This window comes from Drosophila innubila, chromosome X (assembly GCF_004354385.1).
Source record: "Drosophila innubila isolate TH190305 chromosome X, UK_Dinn_1.0, whole genome shotgun sequence".
In the NCBI taxonomy this organism is placed as follows: Eukaryota; Metazoa; Arthropoda; class Insecta; order Diptera; family Drosophilidae; genus Drosophila; species Drosophila innubila.
This window is the reverse complement of record NC_047626.1, coordinates 1852117-1872228: the sequence shown is the minus strand read 5'-3', so window position 1 is coordinate 1872228 and position 20112 is coordinate 1852117. Positions and strand designations below refer to the sequence as shown.

The following is a 20112-nucleotide window of genomic DNA, read 5'->3' as shown; positions in this document are numbered from 1 at the left end:
ATAATTATTTTTGATAAAAAAAAATAAAACTCAAAATAATGATTATTTTTTATCAAAAACATACAACTCAACAATATTGATAATTTTTGATCAAAAAAAAAAAAAACTCAACAATAATGATTATTTTTGAACAAAAAAATAAAATTAAAAAAATATTGATTCAAAATGATTTTTTTTTTTTATCAAAAAAAACTCAACAATAGTTTATGACTTCTGTGTTAAACTTGTCACCGATATGTTTAGATATTCTTGATGTATGGCTTAATACCTTTCATATGATACATCACATGTCCCTCAAGAACGAATTTAAGGATCCTATTAAATTTAATTTATTTCTCTATATTCTGTTGCATCAATATAAGTTTATATATAATAGGAACTTTTAACTTTTAGTTTGTGATTCCTGTTTAGGCATTAAAGACAGCTTTATTTTTGTTTCATATATTTATAGTTTTTCATTTATTTCGAGTATATAGTACATAAATATTATATAGCAATTGGCTAGTCATCAAGCAGCTCAGCATCGTTATCGTTATCGTTATCGTGAATATTATCGTTGTCATCGTTATCCTCATCATCGAAATGAAAGATGTCAAAATCATCTTCATCTTCCTGCTCTTCCTCTTGCTCCTTCTTCTTTTTGTTTTTAGTTTTGTTCACATTCCGCTCCAGTGGAAATTCGTCAGTCCTTTCGCTGGTTACCTCGACACTTGCCACATCCAAGAGTCCACGCTCGGCAGCACCCAGTTCATAGACCGGCGACTCCTTCGACTCCTTTGACTCCTTCGACTCCTTGTGGTTTTTGTTTTTGGAAAGACGAACGAGCAGCGGCGGTTTGACAACGACTCGTGTCCGATTCGTGTGATGATTGAGCATGCCCTGATAAAGGTGCGGAAAACGTCGCTGAAACTCCGCCTTAATCCGCAGCAATCGCTCCAACATTCCAGGTGTCAGCAGCTGATGACTCTGAGCCATAATGTGCGTATCTCGACGTGGTCTCAAATATGCCTCAAAGCTGCCACCGCCGCTGTAAAGTGGTTGATGTGGATTGAAGGCCTTCTGCGTCCAAGGATCGTTTGGCTGCTCCACGGGTAAAAGACCCATGTAAGGACGCAATAAGCTATCGCTGTAACCCAAAACGGAGCTCACATCCTCTGGATTGCTGCGGAATGTGGAGATGTCTCGTGATGCGGATGCTGAATCGGATGCGGATGCTGAAGATGATGATTGACTGATTGATGGTCGACAGCGTATGCAATGAAAATGAATAGCGTGCATGAAGAAGCGAGATTAGTGAAAACTTCTCATATGGATTAACATGCGCACTCATCCCAATTCCCAAAATGATTGACAGACATTCACAAATTAAAAAAAAAAAATTACTTTTATCCTAATTAAGCGGTCTCTAAACTCTCTCTTCAAAATCTCAGCGCTATAACTTTAAATTTAGAAAATATAGCATGTTTTTTCCTGTGTGCTTTTTAGGTCAAATATTTCAATAATCCCTCTTATTGCACGATAAAAGAATCTCAGCTATGTTGTGTGCAAATTACAGCCTTCTACCTCTTACAGTTTGTGCTCCACAATAATAAGTCATTGAGTGAGTGAGTCAGTCAGGACAAATACATTTTTGAAACATTTAAAAAAAATATTTTTTTAATAACTATTGTTAAACACAAGATCATTTGATCTATATGAAATTTGTAAGACCCAATTTAAGCAAGGTATTAAGGTATCATGTGTATCAAATTTCATGGCTATAACTTTAAAGTAGCTCTTGTAACACACTATTTTTTGATCTACGAGGGTCACCAAAAATTATAACATTAAACATTATTAAACAATCACTTATCTGCACATCTACATACCAAATTTAAAGTCTCTAGCTCTTCTAGTCTCTGAGATACACGCACCTATTCAATATTGAAACAATATTGACTAGCGATTTAATTGAATAAGCTTTGTCTTGAGTTACGCTACGAATTAAATCAATAAATAAATATATAAAATAAACTAAATAACAAAATTATTATCATTAAATTCTACTCAAATTCGAAATAAAATAAATAAATAAAGAATGAGTAAGATCGCTCGAAGACTCTCCTCATATTTGATAACAAAGCTCTACAACTACATTAGAAAGTTCTGTGTTCAGCGCCTCGACTCGAAGCAGCGCATTTGCTGTGTGAATGTCTGTCTGCCAAAAATAAATAGATATTTTGGAACTAGTGAGGCATGTTTGAATTAATGTAAATGCTAAAAGTAATGCTAGAATTAATGTTAGGATTAATGTGATGCTGTGGAATTTAATGAGGAGGATTTTTTCGGTTTGCGTCGCAGACGTTTGGAGCGTAGACGCTTTGTAGATTTGCTGGAAGTGCTGTTGTTGTCTTTAAGACGAGTAGAGTTGCTCAACTGAGTACTGTTTGATTTGGATCTCTCCTCTTCCCGATGGAGCTGCAAACGTAGAATCTCGTTTAGGACATCAATCAGTTGATCAAGCTTTGTGCTGCAAGTGTTTTCCATGGTTTTCATCAGTGATGATGATGTTTTTACCTTTGCTTGACGTGTGGTACGCACCCGGTTCGTACCGGAACCGGAACTGAATGAGGTACTGCGTCTTCTCACAAATTTACCACGCAATGCATAAGGCGTTGGCATTGTTGTGCTGCTGAGATCATTCGAAATTAAATTGGATTCACTTGTCTTTTCATTATTCTCTTCATTCACTAATGAGTTGAGCAACTGCGCTACATTTGCTCTCTCCGTGGTAGTGCTGGTAGTGCTATTTTCCGTAGCACGCTTTGTTTTATTCTCCAGATCGTAGGCTGGCAATTCCTGGTAGCTATAATCCCCGGATTCCGTCTTGGGCAGCTGCAATTGTTCGCCCTGCACATATTGTTGACTATGCACCTTGGACAGATATTTGGTGTCATAACCCTTGCTGGCCAAGAGCCGTTCCCAGCTCTTCTCATCGAAAGTGACCCTACCCAATTCCGTAATCTTTTCCCTAACGATTGCATTGCTGGAAGGCGTTGCTTCAGTGGTTGTGGTGGTGCTGCTGCTGCTGGTGCTGCTGCTGGTACTGCTAACGGTGGTACTGCTGCTGCTGGTACTGCTAACGGTAGCGCTACTTGTGCTTGTCTCCGACAACTGGCAGACCTTTAAACTCTGCTGCGCCTGATCCAACTGATCTTTCAGGCTCTTGATCATATCGTAGAGTTTCTTGAATTCCTCCTGTACTGCCGCTGAAATTGTCTCATTGCCGGCTGCATCCTGTTGTGGCAAGTTTGTAACTTGCTGCTGCACAGCAACATCGTTCTCTGCTGGCATTGTGGCATATTGCTGCTCCTCCTCCTGGGCCACCTCACCCATGCCAGCTGCCAACTGATCGCCACTGATCTCGAGCGGTTCCTGGCTGGCCCGCTCTAGGGCCTCACGTATGGAGGCGGCATTGTAGCGCATCAAGGCCTCCGCCGGATCCTCATCCGGACTTAATGTAATCTCCTTGAGTCCCAGTTTGTATTCCTTGCGCAGCACATTTAAGGAACTCTCATCTATCGTCTCCAAGGTGCCATATTCGGGTTCGGCGCTGCGTCTGCGACGCACCTGTGGAATCTCCCAGAGCTTCTTCTGCTGCTGCTGCTGCTGCTGCTGTTGCAGGTGATTCTTCTCACCACAACGACAGCTGCTGCCGCAGGCGCAATTCGCGCTACCGCAACCGCATGACCTAGGGAAATGCCTAACGAATTGTGCTAACCTTTTCTGTATGCGATGGCTGCCGGTCGTCAGTGTGGTGTCGTCTTGATTTGTTGCTGTTGCGGTGGTTGCGGTGGTTGCGGTGGTCTTCATCTGGTCATCGGGTTTTATTGTCTGAAATGCGTCGCCTGTTAATGACATGAGGAACAGCACACGAAGCAGCAGGAGGAGGAAGAAGATGAAACTTATATGAATGACATGAGACAAAGCTACTTTATGTGTGTTTGTGGTTCAGGTGTAATTCTGGTGTACTTCATGTGTGATTCCCGTGTGAATCATGTGTGATTCCCGAGTGAATCATGTGTGATTCCCGAGTGAATCATGTGTGATTCCTAAGTGATTCATGTGTAATCTATGAGTAGTGTATCTGTGGTTCATGTGTAATTCAGGTGTAGTTCATGTGTGATTCCCGTGTGAATCATGTGTGATTCCCGTGTGAATCATATGTAATTCATGTGTGATTCATCTGTGAGTCATGTGTGGTTCATGTGTAATTTATGCGTAGTTTATCTGTGGTTCATGTGTAATTCAGGTGTAGTTCATGTGTGATTCCCGTGTGAATCATTTGTAAATCCTGAGTGACTCATGTGTGATTCCTGAGTGACTCATGTGTAATTCCTGTGTGGCTCATGTGTAATTTATGCGCAGTTTATCTGTGGTTCATGTGTAATTCAGATGTAGTTAATGTGTGATTCCCGTGTGAATCATTTGTAATTCATGTGTGATTCCTGAGTGACTCATGTGTAATTCATGTGTGATTCCTGAGTGAGTCATGTGTGGTTCATGTGTAATTTATGCGTAGTTTATCTGTGGTTCATGTGTGATTCAAGTGTGGTGCATGTGTGGTGTGGTGAATCTGAGGTGTGGTGTGGTGCTTGTAAAGGAATCTCATACGAATTTCAAATATTTTTATAAGAATTACAATAAAAAAGAATTCAATTTAACAAAATCAAAATCAATTACATAATTTGAATATTTAAATAGGACATAAATCAAAGAAAGAACAGAGAAAACTCTTGTGAAGAGGTAAAAGTCTATTGACGAAAGTACATTCAAGTCTCAAGATAATCGATAATCAATTTTGGCTGCAAACCAACAAATTGTGTGAAGAAATTAAGAATTGTGTGTTAGATTTGCCTTTAATTTAAATGTTACCTGTTGAATTTGTTGCATAAAATTTTAATTTCGTAATAATATTATTCCTAATATTGGTATACTAATTTTTATTTTCTAATTACAAGCTTGCTAGTCTTGTTTTCCCAATTTTTATTTCAAAAATGTAAGTTTATCTATATATATATTTAATATGTTGAAATTCGTATGGGGAATTTAGTTGTAAGTGTGCTGTAGGTGTGTGCTGAATTCGTTACTCCTCAACTACTTGCTAGAACTTACCGCCAAGACTTGATGCTGGCGCAGCATGGAATCAATTGCCTCATCACCAACTGCCGCTCTATAGGCGCCTCCATAGCCAGATCCGCCATGATAGGCATTGGATGCATAGCCACCGCCTCCATAGCTGGTACCATAACTGGCGGGCATTACAGGGTAGTGATAATGGGGTCTTGCAGCTGGTTGCATTGGCACTTGCTGATAGTAATTAATAATGGTCGGAGCACCCTTTGACTTGGACTTCTTGTGATGGTTGCCACCCAATCCCAAAGCATCGACTGCATGCGGATAGAGGTTAGTATCTTGCCTAGGAAATACGCCATACAGATTACCTTTGTGTCGGGCCTTTCCCTCAATTTCGGGCATTTGTGGCTGAGCCTCAGCCAATTTAGGTTCCTCTGCTGCTGCTTCTTCTTCTTCAGCTGTTGTCTCTGTGTCCCGTTGCTGTTGCTGCTGTTGCATTGCCTGCAACATCTGCTGTTGTTGCTCCGTTTGCTGTTGCTGCTGTTGGATTTGAACTTGGATCTTTTCATCTGCCCATTGTCGCTGCTGTTGTTGCTGTTGTTGTTGCTCCATTTGACGCATCTGTTGCTCCATTTGCTGTTGCTGTTGCTGCTGTATTGTCTTCACTTTGTCATCTGCCCATTGTCGCTGTTGTTGCTGCTGTTCTGCCATCTGTTGCTGCTGTTGCTCTATGGCCATACGCATCTGTTGCTGCTCCAACTGTTGCTGCTCCGCTTGTTGCTGCTGTTGCTGTTGCATTGCCAGCATCTTGTCATCTGCCCATTGCCGTTCAGCAATCTGTTGCTGCTGCACCTGTTGCTGTTGTTGCTGTATCTTCATCTGCTCATCAGCCTCCCATTGGCGTTGTTGCATCTGTTGTTGCTGCTGTTGCTGCAACTGTTGCTGCTGTTGTTGCTGTATTGCCTGGATCTTGTCATCTGCCCATTGTCGCTGTTGTTGCTGCTGTTCTTCCAACTGTTGTCGCTGTTGTTCCGCCTGTTGCTGCTGCAACACAATCTTCATTTTCTCATCCGCCCATTGACGCTCAGCTGATTGCTCCCATTGTCGCAACTGTTGCTGTTGTTGCTGTTGCTGCTGTAGCTGTTGCTGTTGCTGCTGTGCCATTCTCATTTGCTGCTGCTGTTGCAGCAACTGTTGCTGCCTGATCATCACATTCTGTTGCTGTTGTGCTTCCATTCGAGCTTTGGTTTGCTCATCCAACATTTGACGCTGTTGCTGCAATTGTTGTTTCGGCTGATCACCTATAGGAATATTGCCAATTTATATTTAATTAACAGACTTATCAATTTCTTATTTTTTTTTTTTTTAATTTAAATTAAGCATAATATTTCCTCATTAATTTTAGTTTAAATAATTCTTTTTAGTCTGCTCTTAGCTAAACAATATTTTAAATTGAAAACCTCACGAAAGTAATTGAATAGGAAATCAGTTAATTAGGCTACAAATTTTAAAAATCATAATACAAAATTTTGTTATATAATAATAAATAATAATAAATATTAAAAAAAATAAATAAATCAAAAATTTAGAAAACTCGAAAATTAAAATATTCTATTTAAAAAAGCGCGTTTTCTTTTTGTTTTAAATTAAAATGATTTTTAATAACTACTTATTCAATTTTTATTTTAATGATTTTTTGTTCTGCTTTTAGCTAAACAATTAAATAAATACATATTATTTGATGGAAAAAAAATATGAAATAAAAGATGAAAGCAGCTAATTTGAAAATAAAAATTAGAAAAACAAAATTAGGTATATTGTTATTAGATTACAAATAATATTAAAAATTAGGAAACAAATATTAGGAGGTCTAAAATTTAGAAAAGTCAAACTGTAAAATATCTTACAAAATATTGATCACAATATAGTTAGCAGCTTAATATTTTTAACAATTAAATTAATTTCCTAATTTTTGTATTGTGTACAATTTTCTAAGTTCATTTTTTCTAATTTAATTTCTCTAATTTCATCATTAATATGATGACTTCAAATTGGCCTACTAGCTTTATTTGTGCTATTCTAATATTTTAAAATATTCGGTATTAGTATGAGTTACCTTGTTGCTGCAGAGTCAACGCTTCTTCAGCATTCTCGACTTGCTGCCATATCGCCTGTTCTTCCATTCCAACTTTGGTTTCTTCCTCCATCATTTGGCGCTGTTGCATCATCTGAAAATAGTATGCGAAATTAGTAAACTCAAAGTATCGACTGCTTGTGCGACTTCTTGGCGCCGCTAAGCAAAACATAACTAAAGAAACATACAAATTAAAAGCAACCACAGTTGATTTTGGGTTGTTGGAGATTTGTAAAATATGCCCAAGGAACACGCTAAAAATTAGGCTTTATTTACGCCAGCAAATATAGCTTTTTTTTGAGCTGCTTCCCACTAAAAATAGCTTTTTATAACGGCAGAATGTATGTAACAGGCAGAAGGGGGCGTGGCAGACCCCAAAGTATGTATATTCGTGATCAGGATCAACAGCCGAGTCGATTGAGCCATGTCCGTCTGTCTGTCCGTCTGTCTGTCCGTCTGTCCGTCTGTTTGAACGCGTCGATCTCAGAGACTATAAGAACTAGAGACTTTAAACTTGGTATGTAGATACCTGGATACCGTACGCAGATCAAGTTTGTTTTTTTTTTTTTTGGATCGAACCTGTATATCATATAGCTGCCATAGGAACGATACGTCGAAAATGAAGTTAGAGTAAGAAAAAGTTATTTGTTTGTTGAGATATCTCGACCAATCTGACACAATATACATTTGAGCTGGTAATGTACATCGTGCTCAAATTTGGTTCAAATCAGACCACTATATCATATAGCTATCATACAGACGCTCAGTCAAAAATCAAGTTTTAGTATGAAAAAGTTTTTGGTTTTTTGAGATATCTTAACCAAACTCATAGAATATGCATTTAAGTTGGTTTTGTACATTCTGACCAGATTTGGTTTATATCGGTTCCATATATCATATAGCTGCCATAGGAACAATCGGTCGAGTATCAACTTTCAGTACAGAATACCTGGGCACAGGGTATCCTACTGTCGAGCGTGCCCGACTGTGGCCGTCCACTGGTTTTTTTATTAGAAATTTCGGTGCTTACCTTTGCCTGCTCTGCATCCATCCACTGTCGCTGTTGTGGATTCTGCTGAATCATCTGTGGATTCTGTAGACTCTGTGGATTCTGCATTTCCATTGTTCGCATCATCATCATTTGCTGACGCATTTGCTGATCCCGTTGCTGTTGCTGCTCCATGGGATTCGGATTCGTTGGACTCGTGTTGTCAGCTCGATAGGCGGCATAGATCTTGTCCTGCTTCAGGGGTTTCTCCTGGCCAGATTCGCCGGCCATGCGATAGGCATAGGCCATCACCTTGATGATGTCCTCCTTGGACAGTGGTGTCTCCTGGGGGCTATTCATGGAGGGCGTTACCTGACGCTTGTGGAACTCGCGTTGCGTCTTTCTTTGCGCCTCCTTCTGGAGCAGACGACGCACATAATCATCCCGCAGAGCACGCTCAATGTCCGCCTTGGTGATCTTGTGCACTGGCGTTCGGCTCAGCGGATAACGCAGCTTGTAAGCTGGAGAGGATGTGGCTGGGATTTGTCCCTGAGCATTGGCGCGCATCTCTCGAGCTAATCCTTCGATTTGTTGGAGCAGTTTCAGTTCTGTGATCACTTGACGCTCAAATGCTTGAAGCTTGGACTCGATTTCCTGCTGATCTCCCGCCTCCTTGCGACTGCGGAACCACAGGAGCGGCACACGATCCCTCTCCTGCTCCTGCTCCTTCTTCTGCTCCATTTGCAGAGCAGATTTGATCTTTAATTGTGCCATTTGTGCCTCGCTTTGCTGTGGATCTCTGTAGTTGATAATGTCCGCTCTCGTTCGCGCTCTCTGACGCATCTCGGGCTTTACACGCACCTCCGAAATGTCCGAGGCCTGTGCAACGGGAGCAGCTGCTCCGCCGCCCGGAAAGAATTGACGCAAACCGGCCATGAAGGCATCCGGCGTGGGCGCCGGAGGCAGCGAGCCGGAGAAGGCACTACCTAGCATATTGTTGGTGCCGTCAAAGAAATTAGCAAAAGGCATCGGAGCCGCAGCGGGAGCAGGAACCGGAGCGGGAGCGGGAGCATCCTCAGTCGCTGACTTGGGAGCTGGCGCCGGAACCGGAGCGGGAACTGGAGCAGGTGCACCCAGCAGACCGTCAAGTGCCGGTAATCCCATATTCGTCATGGCCTGGCCAAGATTAAAGCTGTCCAGCTGCGGCATTTGGGGCATTTGACCCAAGCTTTGACCCAAACTCTGACCCAAATTCTGACCCAAATTCTGACCCAATCCATCGGGCAGCCAGCTTTGACCCACCTGCATCATCTGGCCCAGATTCGGCTGTGGCATCTGACTCAACAGCTGCTGCAGCATTACAGGCGCATTCAATGGAGCAGCCGGAGTAACCGGAGCATTCTGACGCGTCACCCGCGACTTTTGTCCATTCGCATCGTCGGCCAAGACGAGCACTACTTTCGAGGCGGCTGCCGACGGTTGCAGACCGTCCGGTACCGCTCCCAGTATGGACTGGGCGGGGAACGTGCTGCTCCAGCGGAGAATGCTGCTCAGGGCCGGAAACATCAAGAAGAACGCATCCACAGTGGGGATTCCACTGCGGGTGGGCAATATGGGGGGCATCTGTGCGAGCATCTGCAGCAAAAAAATCGAGTCAGAGGAATATAGAACGACCTAAATACACTGTCATCTATACACTGATCAAAAAAGAATGTTCTTACATCAAGATTTTGCTCTCAAAACTACGAATTTTAGTCTAAAACATGCATCGAGAACGTAAAACTCTTGAATTCTTGAAAACACATCTTGGTTTTAAGAACATTTCAAATAAGAACTTGGTCTTAAGAATAAATGTTCTTAAAATTAAAATCAAAAAATAAACAAATTAAAAATGATTTTTTTAATTTATAATTTTTTTTTTTTAATTTTGATTTAAATAAATTTTATTCTGTCTTGGTAATTTTAAAAATGTTATTTTAATTTGTTAATTTGAGTGGGATTCGAACCGCCGCCTTCTGCTTCACAAACTGAAGCGGTTTCTCTAACCACAGCGCCACGGGTCCACTATTTGTTTTATATGAAATAGCACACATTTATACTTTCCTAACAATTTAAGACTTTAATTTTTGTATCAAGAACTTAGATTTTTTAGATTAATATTCTTAGTATTAGTAAGATGGTCTTAAAATGTTCTTTTTTTAAGAACAAAATATTTAAGATGAATGTTATTGATTTTAGAAGTTGTTCTTTTTTTTCAGTGTAGTATTGTTGGAATTTGCACAAAAACACAGCGCGAAAAAGTCAAGTAATTCGTACTCAATACGCAACACTGCAAACTTGATTTCTCATTAAGATTGAGATTACTGGAATTAAGCATTTGATCTAACTTCTAACTGAGGTCCCTTACGAAATCCGAATAATTTTTAGGTAATGACAATAAATGAAGAAAAAAGAAAAGAGGAATACAATTGTGGGGATTCAAGATACGGAAGAGAAAGTAAGGATTCATTTTAGACCGTTCCGGTTTTCACTTTCGCAAAGAAAATATCGCTAGTGAAAATATTTTGCATATTAAATGCACTTTGATTTGATGAATTTTGGTCAAATAAATTGAGAAATATAATATTTAAATACTAAGCGTAAATGCATCGTGAAAATATGGAGAGAAATATAGAAAAAAGCTATTTCGACTCTATTCATCCTGAAATAAAATTCACCATTCGCTTTACCAAGGAGTTTTTTTTTTTTAAGTTCAGTTCCAGTTGTAGTGGTGAGTGAATTCGCTACTTTACTTAAATTCTACCACTGAGATGCCTTTTTCAATAGAAATTTGTTTTCAACACTCTTCACTCAAGAGTTGAGGTAAAAATCTCTCCGAAATCAGTTTACTACAGTTAAAATTACATCAATTTGAATTACACTGGAATTGTATACGAAATTGGTAATAAAAAAATATCGAAACATCAATGATACTGAACTTCGCGGTAGCGATTTTTTCGACAATTTGATAATTCGTTCGATTAATTCGATAATTCGTTTGTCTTTTTTCGAATATGATTTAAGTGAAATAAATCAATTATCACGACAAATATTAAACTTTTTTTAACCAATTCTTTAGAATTTATGGTTTTTTTTTTTATAATTGACTGCCGTATACATTTTTTTCAACGAACAACAAAAATGAAGCAAAGATTGGAATATAGTACATGCGAAAAATTTAAGTTTTTAGTATTTTTGTATAGTAAAATTTCGATGGACCGATTGATTAAACGTCAAGTTTTAGCTGCCGTATAAACGTGGTATATACTGACCAAATCACTTTTCTCTATCGGTGTCACACAATTTTTAATTCGAAAGAGTATTAATTAATTTAAAAAGTCCGCGTACCGAGGGAAAAAGAAATTTAGGAACGGGATTAACAGAAACAAAAAACAAACAGATGCTAAAAATTTAAGTTTTTAGTAATTTTGTTTGGTAAAATTTCGATGGACCGATTGGTTTAACGTCACAGGTTTAATTAGTTTTAGCTGCCGTATAAACGGCGTATATACTGACCTCGTCAGGGGTGGGGAAACGTGGTTTGTCTGCAGTTGAATTGGAGTTGGTTTTGTCGGTGGCATCCGTTAATCCTGCCACTGTGGCAGCTGCCGCATCTCCACTAACAACGGTCGCCTGCTGCTGCACTGCATCCTGACCGCTTCCGAAGGCGATCAAGAGCGATATTAACCACAATAATCTCATTATTTATTTGAATAGTCTTTTTCCGTTATTGGGATTGGGGAACTCGCCGTGTTTAAGCTCGATCGACGACTGACGGTCAGCTTGAGCGAACTCTCGGCCATATAGAATTCCAGAGAAGCAAATAAAACAAATCAAAAGCATAATTAAAGTTGACTTTAATGCTTGACATTGCAGAATCGTGTTAAAAAGCAGCGCTGCAATTTTGCACGCACTTGAATTGAAGACACACACGCTTAAACACTCACACACTCACCTCACTCACCACCCTCCCTCTGCAACACTCACCAAACTCACCACACTCACATCGCTAACCCAATTTGCATTATTTTGAGCTGCACTTTCATTTCGTTTCCGTATGTGTGCCACAAAAAAAAAAAAACAAAACATCTGCCAAATAAATAAACAAATATAATAAAATATTTAAATATAAAAAAATATATATTTATATATATACACATTAGGGTGCAACGATTTTTTGTCTTCAAATAAATAACCCAAATTTTTATTCTACGTTCACTTCTAAAATGATTTCAGCAAGAAACCATAGTTGTAAAAAAAATTATGTTTTTTAATCTTTGCATGGATGAAAATTATGTTTTAAGGTTAAGATTCTAGAGTCTTAGATTCTAGAAATTTTTGAAAGTCCAGGTTCTTAAAAGAATTGTTACCAATCTTGTCAGAATCGGACAAAAAAATACTACTACTAATGCTAAAAATTAAAAAAAAAAAAAATAGTAATATATTTTTCAACTCAAAAAGCGGCAACCAAAAATTGCTTTTAGAACTATGATTTCTTGGTGAAAACATCTTAGAATTCACTGTAGATTACGAATTTCGGTAAGCATTTTTTAAATTTTTGGGCCCATAAAAATCGATGCACCCTAATAAACATACACATTATGCAAAAAAAACCTTGGCTTTAACAATTTGCTGATGAGCATTTTTTGTTTATATTTCTCTACTTTTTTTTTTTTTGGTCTCTGAATTTAGAATCAGCGGAAATGTTGCACTGAAAATAAAACCTCAAGTGAAGTTCGTGTTTTGGCCAATTGTCGCATTTTGGGGGCCTTATCTTTAACTTTAACGTGTTTTGTCTAAGTTTCAGCTTGCAATCCGGAAGCTGTGCAATTTGATGTCAGTTAAATGTCTTGTAACAGTGTGACCACACAGCTAGACGATGTAATTCACTGTGTACCAATTATGGTACATTTTGTATTCGCTGGTACATTTAACATTGACTATATATTTTAAACTGATTTATGTTCTTCGAATTTTCAGTTTTTTTTGTTATTTTAATTTTTAAATAAAATTCTTATAATTTGTAATCAAAAGTCATTTTAATTGATACATTTTTATGGATCTGTTGGGTTTTGCTGGGTTTTCGCAACAATAGTTGTATCATTTAAAAATTATTTTTGAATTTCCGCTGACTATTACACTTTTAAATATTTAATTTGATTTTATTATATAATTTCAGTATTAATTTTACATTTATATAAATTTAATTTAAAGCCATTTGTACAATTTGAATTTTATTTTAATCAACTTTACTTAGTTGATACTAAATAAATTTAAAAAAATATATAGAATCAAAAAAATGTTTTTTTAGTATGTAATATAATATTTTGAAGGTCTGCATTTTTGACTATCAATAAAATTAATTGGGCTGTAAAATTCTTACACTTTTAAATATTTAATTTGATTCTATTTTATAATTTCAGTATTAATTTTACTTTTATATAAATTTATTTTAAATTTAATTTAAAGCCATTTATACAATTTGAATTTATTTTTAATCAACTATACTAAGTTGATACTAAATAAATAAAAAAAAATATACAGGATTTAAAAAAATCTTTTTTAGTATGTAATATAATATTTTGAAGGTCTTCATTTTGACTAGTAATTAAATTAATTGGGCTGTAAAATTCTTGCAGCGTAATTTAAAGTGTGTCATCAAGAAAATGCTGAGCTAAGCTCAAAAATGGACTTCAAGAACGCCAAAAATATTTGTACCAAATGTGCTACAACAAAATATCAGCTTGTACTTATGAGTATTTAAATTGTTTTATTTTCATTTCAATTTGTTTTATTTTCATTTCAACAGGCACTGCGGACTGCGCCTGTGGGTGGTTTTTCCAATTTTCTGTGCCAATTTTTGAACTGTCGAGTTCAGCACAAGTGCAACATACAAATTAACTACACAGATATAAATAAAGTCAGCGATCTTTGAATCGGATTGCGACACAAATCTAAAGATGCATCAGTTGCACTTTTAGTTGCGCCAATTACTCATTTCAAGATAAACCACAAGAGCTACAACAAAATAATGCTTATTTGTTATTTTTTCCCAATTTTATATGCCTTGTATTTTGGGGTCACACTGGCTGACAGTCGTCTGCATTAGCTCCACAAACACACACACCTCCAAACTGTCAGCTGCAACTTGTATTTAAATATTGCCACTTTACGAAAATATTTCGTACTAGGAATTAGAGAAAAATGTACCATTTTTAGATGTTTTGAAACGTTGACGTAAATTGAAAAGATATTTATGTCAAAGCTTTAAAAATGCCTTAAGAAATTAAGGTTTATTATAATATAATATTCGATAATAATAATTAAATTAATTAAAACAATTATTTAGAAATCCTAGATACCTTTTATTATATTATAAATAATAATAAAATTAATGAATAATATTTAATAATATTTATATTAATATTTTTTTAATAATAATAATATTTAAAAATCGTTTTTCATTTCGAATATTTTAAAGTTCAAAAAAGGCTTAAAAAGTTGTTGGCTTACATAATTAAATATGATCTATTAATAATAATTTAAAAAAAAAGGAAAAACTCAACCATTATTAAATACAAATAATTTTGATACTTTTTATAATTATTTATATAATAATAATATATATACAAATATTTACATATCGTTATTGACATTTCGAATATTTAAACATATTTCAAATTTAAAATCGTTGGTGAAATTGCATCAATTTTAATTATAAAATTTAATTTAGTCAGTCTCTTGCCGGAATTATTTAATTCAAATTTTGCACAAAAATAATGCAATTTGTAATTTTTTCAGTTGCAATTTGAATTTATGTTAATGCTATTTTGATATTTTGTACATTTCTACCAAGCGGTCACACTGCGTAATGTTTATATGAAGATCAATTATTTGGTCACACTGCTCACTGGTTTGCTGCCATTTAAAGTTAACGAGCCATTTTACTAATAACAGCTGTTTAACAGTAGATGTTTGTTTTAATTTAACAGCAACTATTTAACTATAGATTTTTGTATTATTGTATTTAACTGGAAATCGCATGTGTCAGCTTTGTTAACTGATGGCGCATCCATTTAAACGCAATTTGCCAGATAATGCGATCCGATAAGCGAACAGCGGACTAAAAGCCTGACAGCAGTGTTGCCATAATTTATAATGGACTAAAACTGCCAAGCTTGAAAATAGCTAGAAAAAGCTTAACTAAAAAAATGCTAAAAACATTGTTAATTTTTAAAACAGTTTTAAGTTAAGGAGCAAAACGTAAGTGCAACATAAAAAACATAAAATGCTACCTAATTTTTTTTTTAAACAACTACGTATATATTTAATAATTAATCAAACTTTGAACTACTAAATTGTATAAAACAACAAGTTACACTTCTTTGAAAATCTTATTTTTAAAAATGTTTTTAAATAAATTTTAGGCCATAAATGGTAATAGAGATTATACAAAAACTCTTACATAGTATTTAATGTTTTTAAAAGCAGTTTTCTCAATTTCCCTTAGTAAAGTCAAAAGAAGTACAATGGGCTTTCAAAATTCCTAGATTTCTATATTTTTAAAAATTTTGTGTCTTAGGAATCTTCAACTTAAATAAAAATAAAAATAAATTTCTAGATTTTTAGCTTCGCTTTTAAAAAATTTTTAATTTTAAGCAAGAAAATAGCTAAAATATTAAGTTTCTCATTTTCCCAAAGTAACGTCAAAAGTAGAACAGTAATTTTCCGAAAATTTATGGTTATTTGTAGCATTAGGAATATTCAAATAAAATTAAGTTAAGCTTTCTAACTCTCGCAATAATAAAAATGTTAAAGCTAGCTATAAAATAGCTAAAATAGCAACTCTGCCAACAGGATAACGAATAAAAATACGTATACGAACTGAAATTTAAAATAGTCTTACATGGAATCCTCAACATGTTGGTAATCGCAGGACTACAGACCGCTAGCTATAATATATCGCTGATGTACGCCTTGGTGTGGACCATTAACAGTCACTATGCCAGCGATTCGTCGAAGCCCTTGACGATCATTGAGCTGGCAACGTGGGAAGAGAGTCGTGGACTACACAACGATCTTATAGATGATGTCTTGGCACTCGCATCTGGTGCGGGACGCATTAAATTTCTGCTGGAGGGGGAACGCATCGATGAAACGGTCACAGTTCCAGTCACACTCAAAAATGATGCAGTTCCTCTGGAGCCAGCGGATGCCTTGAATATGCAGACAACTGCAATTTGGTTGCTGGACAGCATTTGGGCTTTTTATCGACTGGAGCGACGTCTCGTTCAGCTGGATGGATCCTTCAAAAGGAACGGCTACTATTGCATTGTTTATACGGGTCAGGAACAGGATCGTCTCGATACCATCAAGCTGATATTTCGCCGTCTCTTTGCCATTTATGTCATCAATGTGAATGTATTTCTCGAGGATCGCCAGACGGGACAGGTTCAGGTCTACAACTATTATCCCTATCGATCGAAAGCCTGTCAGTCATCGCAGCCGGTTCACTATGCCACATTCCAGGTACAGCTTTTTCTTATTTAAAAAAAAAATATTCTTATCAACAGATTTCAATATAAAAATGAATATTATTTTTTGACAAGAGCCCTAATATCAAACGGAACCACTTTCTTAAATAAAAGGTTCGTTTTGAAAATCAAATAGTTCCTTAAATTTTACGTCTTTTCAAAAAAAATATTCTTATCAATAATACAGATTTCAATATCAAGAATAAATATTATTTTTTGACAAGAACCCCAACTTAAACCGAACCACTTTCTTAAATAAAAGGTTCGGTTTGAAAATAAAATAGTTTCTTAAATTTTATGTCTTCTCAAAAAATAAATATTCTTATCAACAATACAGATTTCAATATCAAGAATGAATATTATTTTTTGACAAGAACTCAAACTTAAACCGAACCACTTTCTTAAATAAAAGGTTCGGTTTGAAAATAAAATAGTTTCTTAAATTTTATGTCTTCTCAAAAAAATATTCTTATCAACAATACAGATTTCAATATCAAGAATGAATATTATTTTTTGACAAGAACTCAAACTTAAACCGAACCACTTTCTTAAATAAAAGGTTCGGTTTGAAAATCAAATAGTTTCTTAAATTTTATGTTTTCTAAACTATTTGAGACTTCGGACAAAAATTATTAGATTATTATCCAGCTTTTTTTTAATTTAATTGGTTTATGTAGTCAATTTCTTGAAGAAATATTTTTTTGTATTAAATTGAAGAAAGGTTCGAACCCGAGCCGGTTCGCGAATCAAACCAATGTCTTGCTTTATGGTTCGAACCGCCGAACCAAACTCATACCAAAATTTGGCTGGCTTGCAGCCTTGGTAATAATATTAATAGAAATTCTACGTCAGTTTCATACAGATTAATTTTTATATATAAAAATCGATCAATATTAATTTCAGGGTGGTTTGGGTGCAGCTCCTCTGATCCATGTGGACAATCACACATTGTTCTTCGACCACAAGCTGGATGACATGCACGGTTGTCCTCTGGTCACAGTTACCCTTCAGCATCGACCTTTTGTGGTCCTCGACGATACTCCTGCAGGACGAAGACTGCACGGCATTGAAGGCATGCTCTACCGTCTGCTCGCGGAGCGCATGAATTTCAGCATTCAACTTGTGGAGCAAACCGATCACGATAGGGGCATCGTCCTTCCCAATGGCACTATAACAGGGGCCATGAGAATGGTGAGTGTTTTCTTAAATATGTTTGTAATATATAGCTTGGTTCTGAGACGTTTCATATTTTTGTTAAAGTAAAACTGCCATAACTTTGTCAAAACTGAACCGATTTTCAAACTGAATGTCATTTTGTTCATGATTCGGCCTCTGAATTTATTCTGCATTCAAATTTAATTAATTTTGTAAAAAAAATTATTTTCCCCAAAATCTTGGATTCGATGCTAAGGGTCCCCCCTTTGAAATTTTGAAAATTCAAAATTTTAAATCTCAAGTTATCACTTTTAATCAATTCCTTATGTCAAAATTAGTATAAAACAACACTTTAAACTGATTCTAAGACGTTTCATTTTCTTGTAAAAAATCATGTTAAATCGAACAAAAATTTTGACTTGTAAAGTAGCTAGTTCAAAGTTCAGACCAACTTTGAACTGTCATAACTTTGTCAAAACTGAACCGATTTTCAAGCAGAATGTCAATTTGATCATGAATTAGCCTCTTAATTCATTCTGCATTCAAATTTTATTAATTTAAAAAAAAAAATAATTTCCCCCTAGATCTTGGAATCGATGCTAAGCGTCCCCCCTTTGAAATTTTGAAAATTCTAAATTTTAAATCTCAATTTTTCACTTTTAATCAACTCCTTATGTCAAAATTAGTATAAAACAACACTTTAAACTTGATTCTAAGACGTTTCATTTACTTGTAAAAAATCATGTCGAATTGAACAAATATTTTGACTTTACAAGTCAACTTCAAACTGACATAACTTTATCAAAACTGAACCGAATTTCAAACGGAATGTTATTTTGATCACAATACGGTCTAAGGATGCATTCTGCATTTCAACTTGATTGAATTTGTTTCAGGTTGTCGATGGGGAGGCCAACATAACGTTCGGGGCCTTTATGTACAACAAGGAGCGAGCCGTTTACATGTTGCCCGCGATCACGTACACGAGTTTCCCGATCGTGCTCGTCGTGCCCGGAGGACATCAGTTGACGCCGCTGCAGCGGCTGACGAAGCCTCTGGGAGATTACGCCTGGTTGTGTGTATGGATAAGTGTTATGCTCGGATTCGGGTTGATTGTAGTGCTGCAGGGAATTGTGGCTGTGCCGCGACTGCGACGCTTTGTGCTCGGGGAGAACAATCGGCTGCCGTGTCTGGCACTGTGGTGCACCTTGCTGGGTGCAGTGCATCCGAATCCGCCACGTCGCAACTTTGCCAGATATCTACTCCTTCTATGGCTTCTACAGACATTGGTACTACGCGCCGCCTACACCGGAGAATTGTATATTCTGCTGCAAGATGGCAGAATGAGGACACCATTGCGTAGTTTAGCCCAAGTGCTGGCCCAGAACTACATATTCCATATGCTGCCCACTTTGGAGATCATCTTTCGGGATCTGGTGCCGGCGAGCAGAATCGTTGTACTTCCCACGCTGTATAAATCGCTGGAACAGCTGCGGGATGATGAGGATGATGTCATGCGGATTGTGGTGCCTGTGCTGCAGCCCACTGTGGATCGTTTCGATGTCGACTCGGGACCGAATAAAAATCGTCTTACTGTCCTTCCCGATCCTCTCATCACCGCTCCCCTCACCATCTTTATGCGCCAGCATTCGTATCTGAAGCAGCGCATCAATAAGCTGCTCATCAACATGATGTCCGCCGGTTTGGTTCATCGCTTTCGGCGCATTTATCTGGACAGGATTGAGCACATGGCTCACGCCGGCAAACGGGATCGGGATCCCACCAAACTCACGCTCTGGCTGCTCGCCGGCATCTTTGGCTCCTTTGCCATTCTCCAGTTTATCGCCTGCTTCGTTTTCATTCTCGAATTTTGCTCGGCAGCGCCGCATCGTCAACGACTCCGGCGGTTCATGGATGCGGCCAATCGCTATGTGGCCTAAAACAGCACCTGATTAACCCGTTATGCTCCCAAGCAAGTGTTTTAACCAAGGCTGCAAACCGGTTCTAAACCGAACCGCTTCGGTTCGGGTTTTTAAGCAGCCTTAACCGCACGATAAACCGAACCCTTGAAGTTATTTACTTTGCGAACCCGAACCTAAGCCGAACCGCTTTCTAAAATAAAAGGTTCGGCCCGAAAAAAAAATTAT

General features: G+C 37.1%; 2 protein-coding genes across 3 annotated transcripts; one reads left to right on the top strand and one right to left on the bottom strand.

Moving 5' to 3' along the window:
- Positions 1-440: 440 nt before the first annotated feature.
- On the bottom strand, positions 441-12057 carry LOC117790543 (defective chorion-1 protein, FC125 isoform). Of its 2 annotated transcripts, XM_034630023.1 has the most exons (7): positions 11793-11993; positions 8280-9872; positions 7232-7343; positions 5484-6416; positions 5155-5429; positions 3761-3873; positions 441-1231 (listed from the first exon to the last, which is right to left on the bottom strand). In XM_034630023.1, exons 1-7 carry the CDS (start codon positions 11976-11978, stop codon positions 502-504), a joined length of 3942 nt encoding a protein of 1313 aa, XP_034485914.1. In that variant the 5' UTR covers positions 11979-11993; the 3' UTR covers positions 441-501. The 2 variants fall into 2 exon arrangements, with proteins under 2 accessions (XP_034485914.1, XP_034485922.1); XM_034630031.1 differs by lacking the exon at positions 441-1231 and having other exon boundaries at positions 3762-3887; positions 11793-12057.
- A 4139-nt stretch (positions 12058-16196) lies between these two features.
- LOC117784517 lies at positions 16197-19905 on the top strand. Its single transcript, XM_034622272.1, has 3 exons — positions 16197-16805; positions 17714-18001; positions 18862-19905. Exons 1-3 carry the CDS (start codon positions 16197-16199, stop codon positions 19903-19905), a joined length of 1941 nt encoding a protein of 646 aa, XP_034478163.1.
- Positions 19906-20112: the final 207 nt, after the last annotated feature.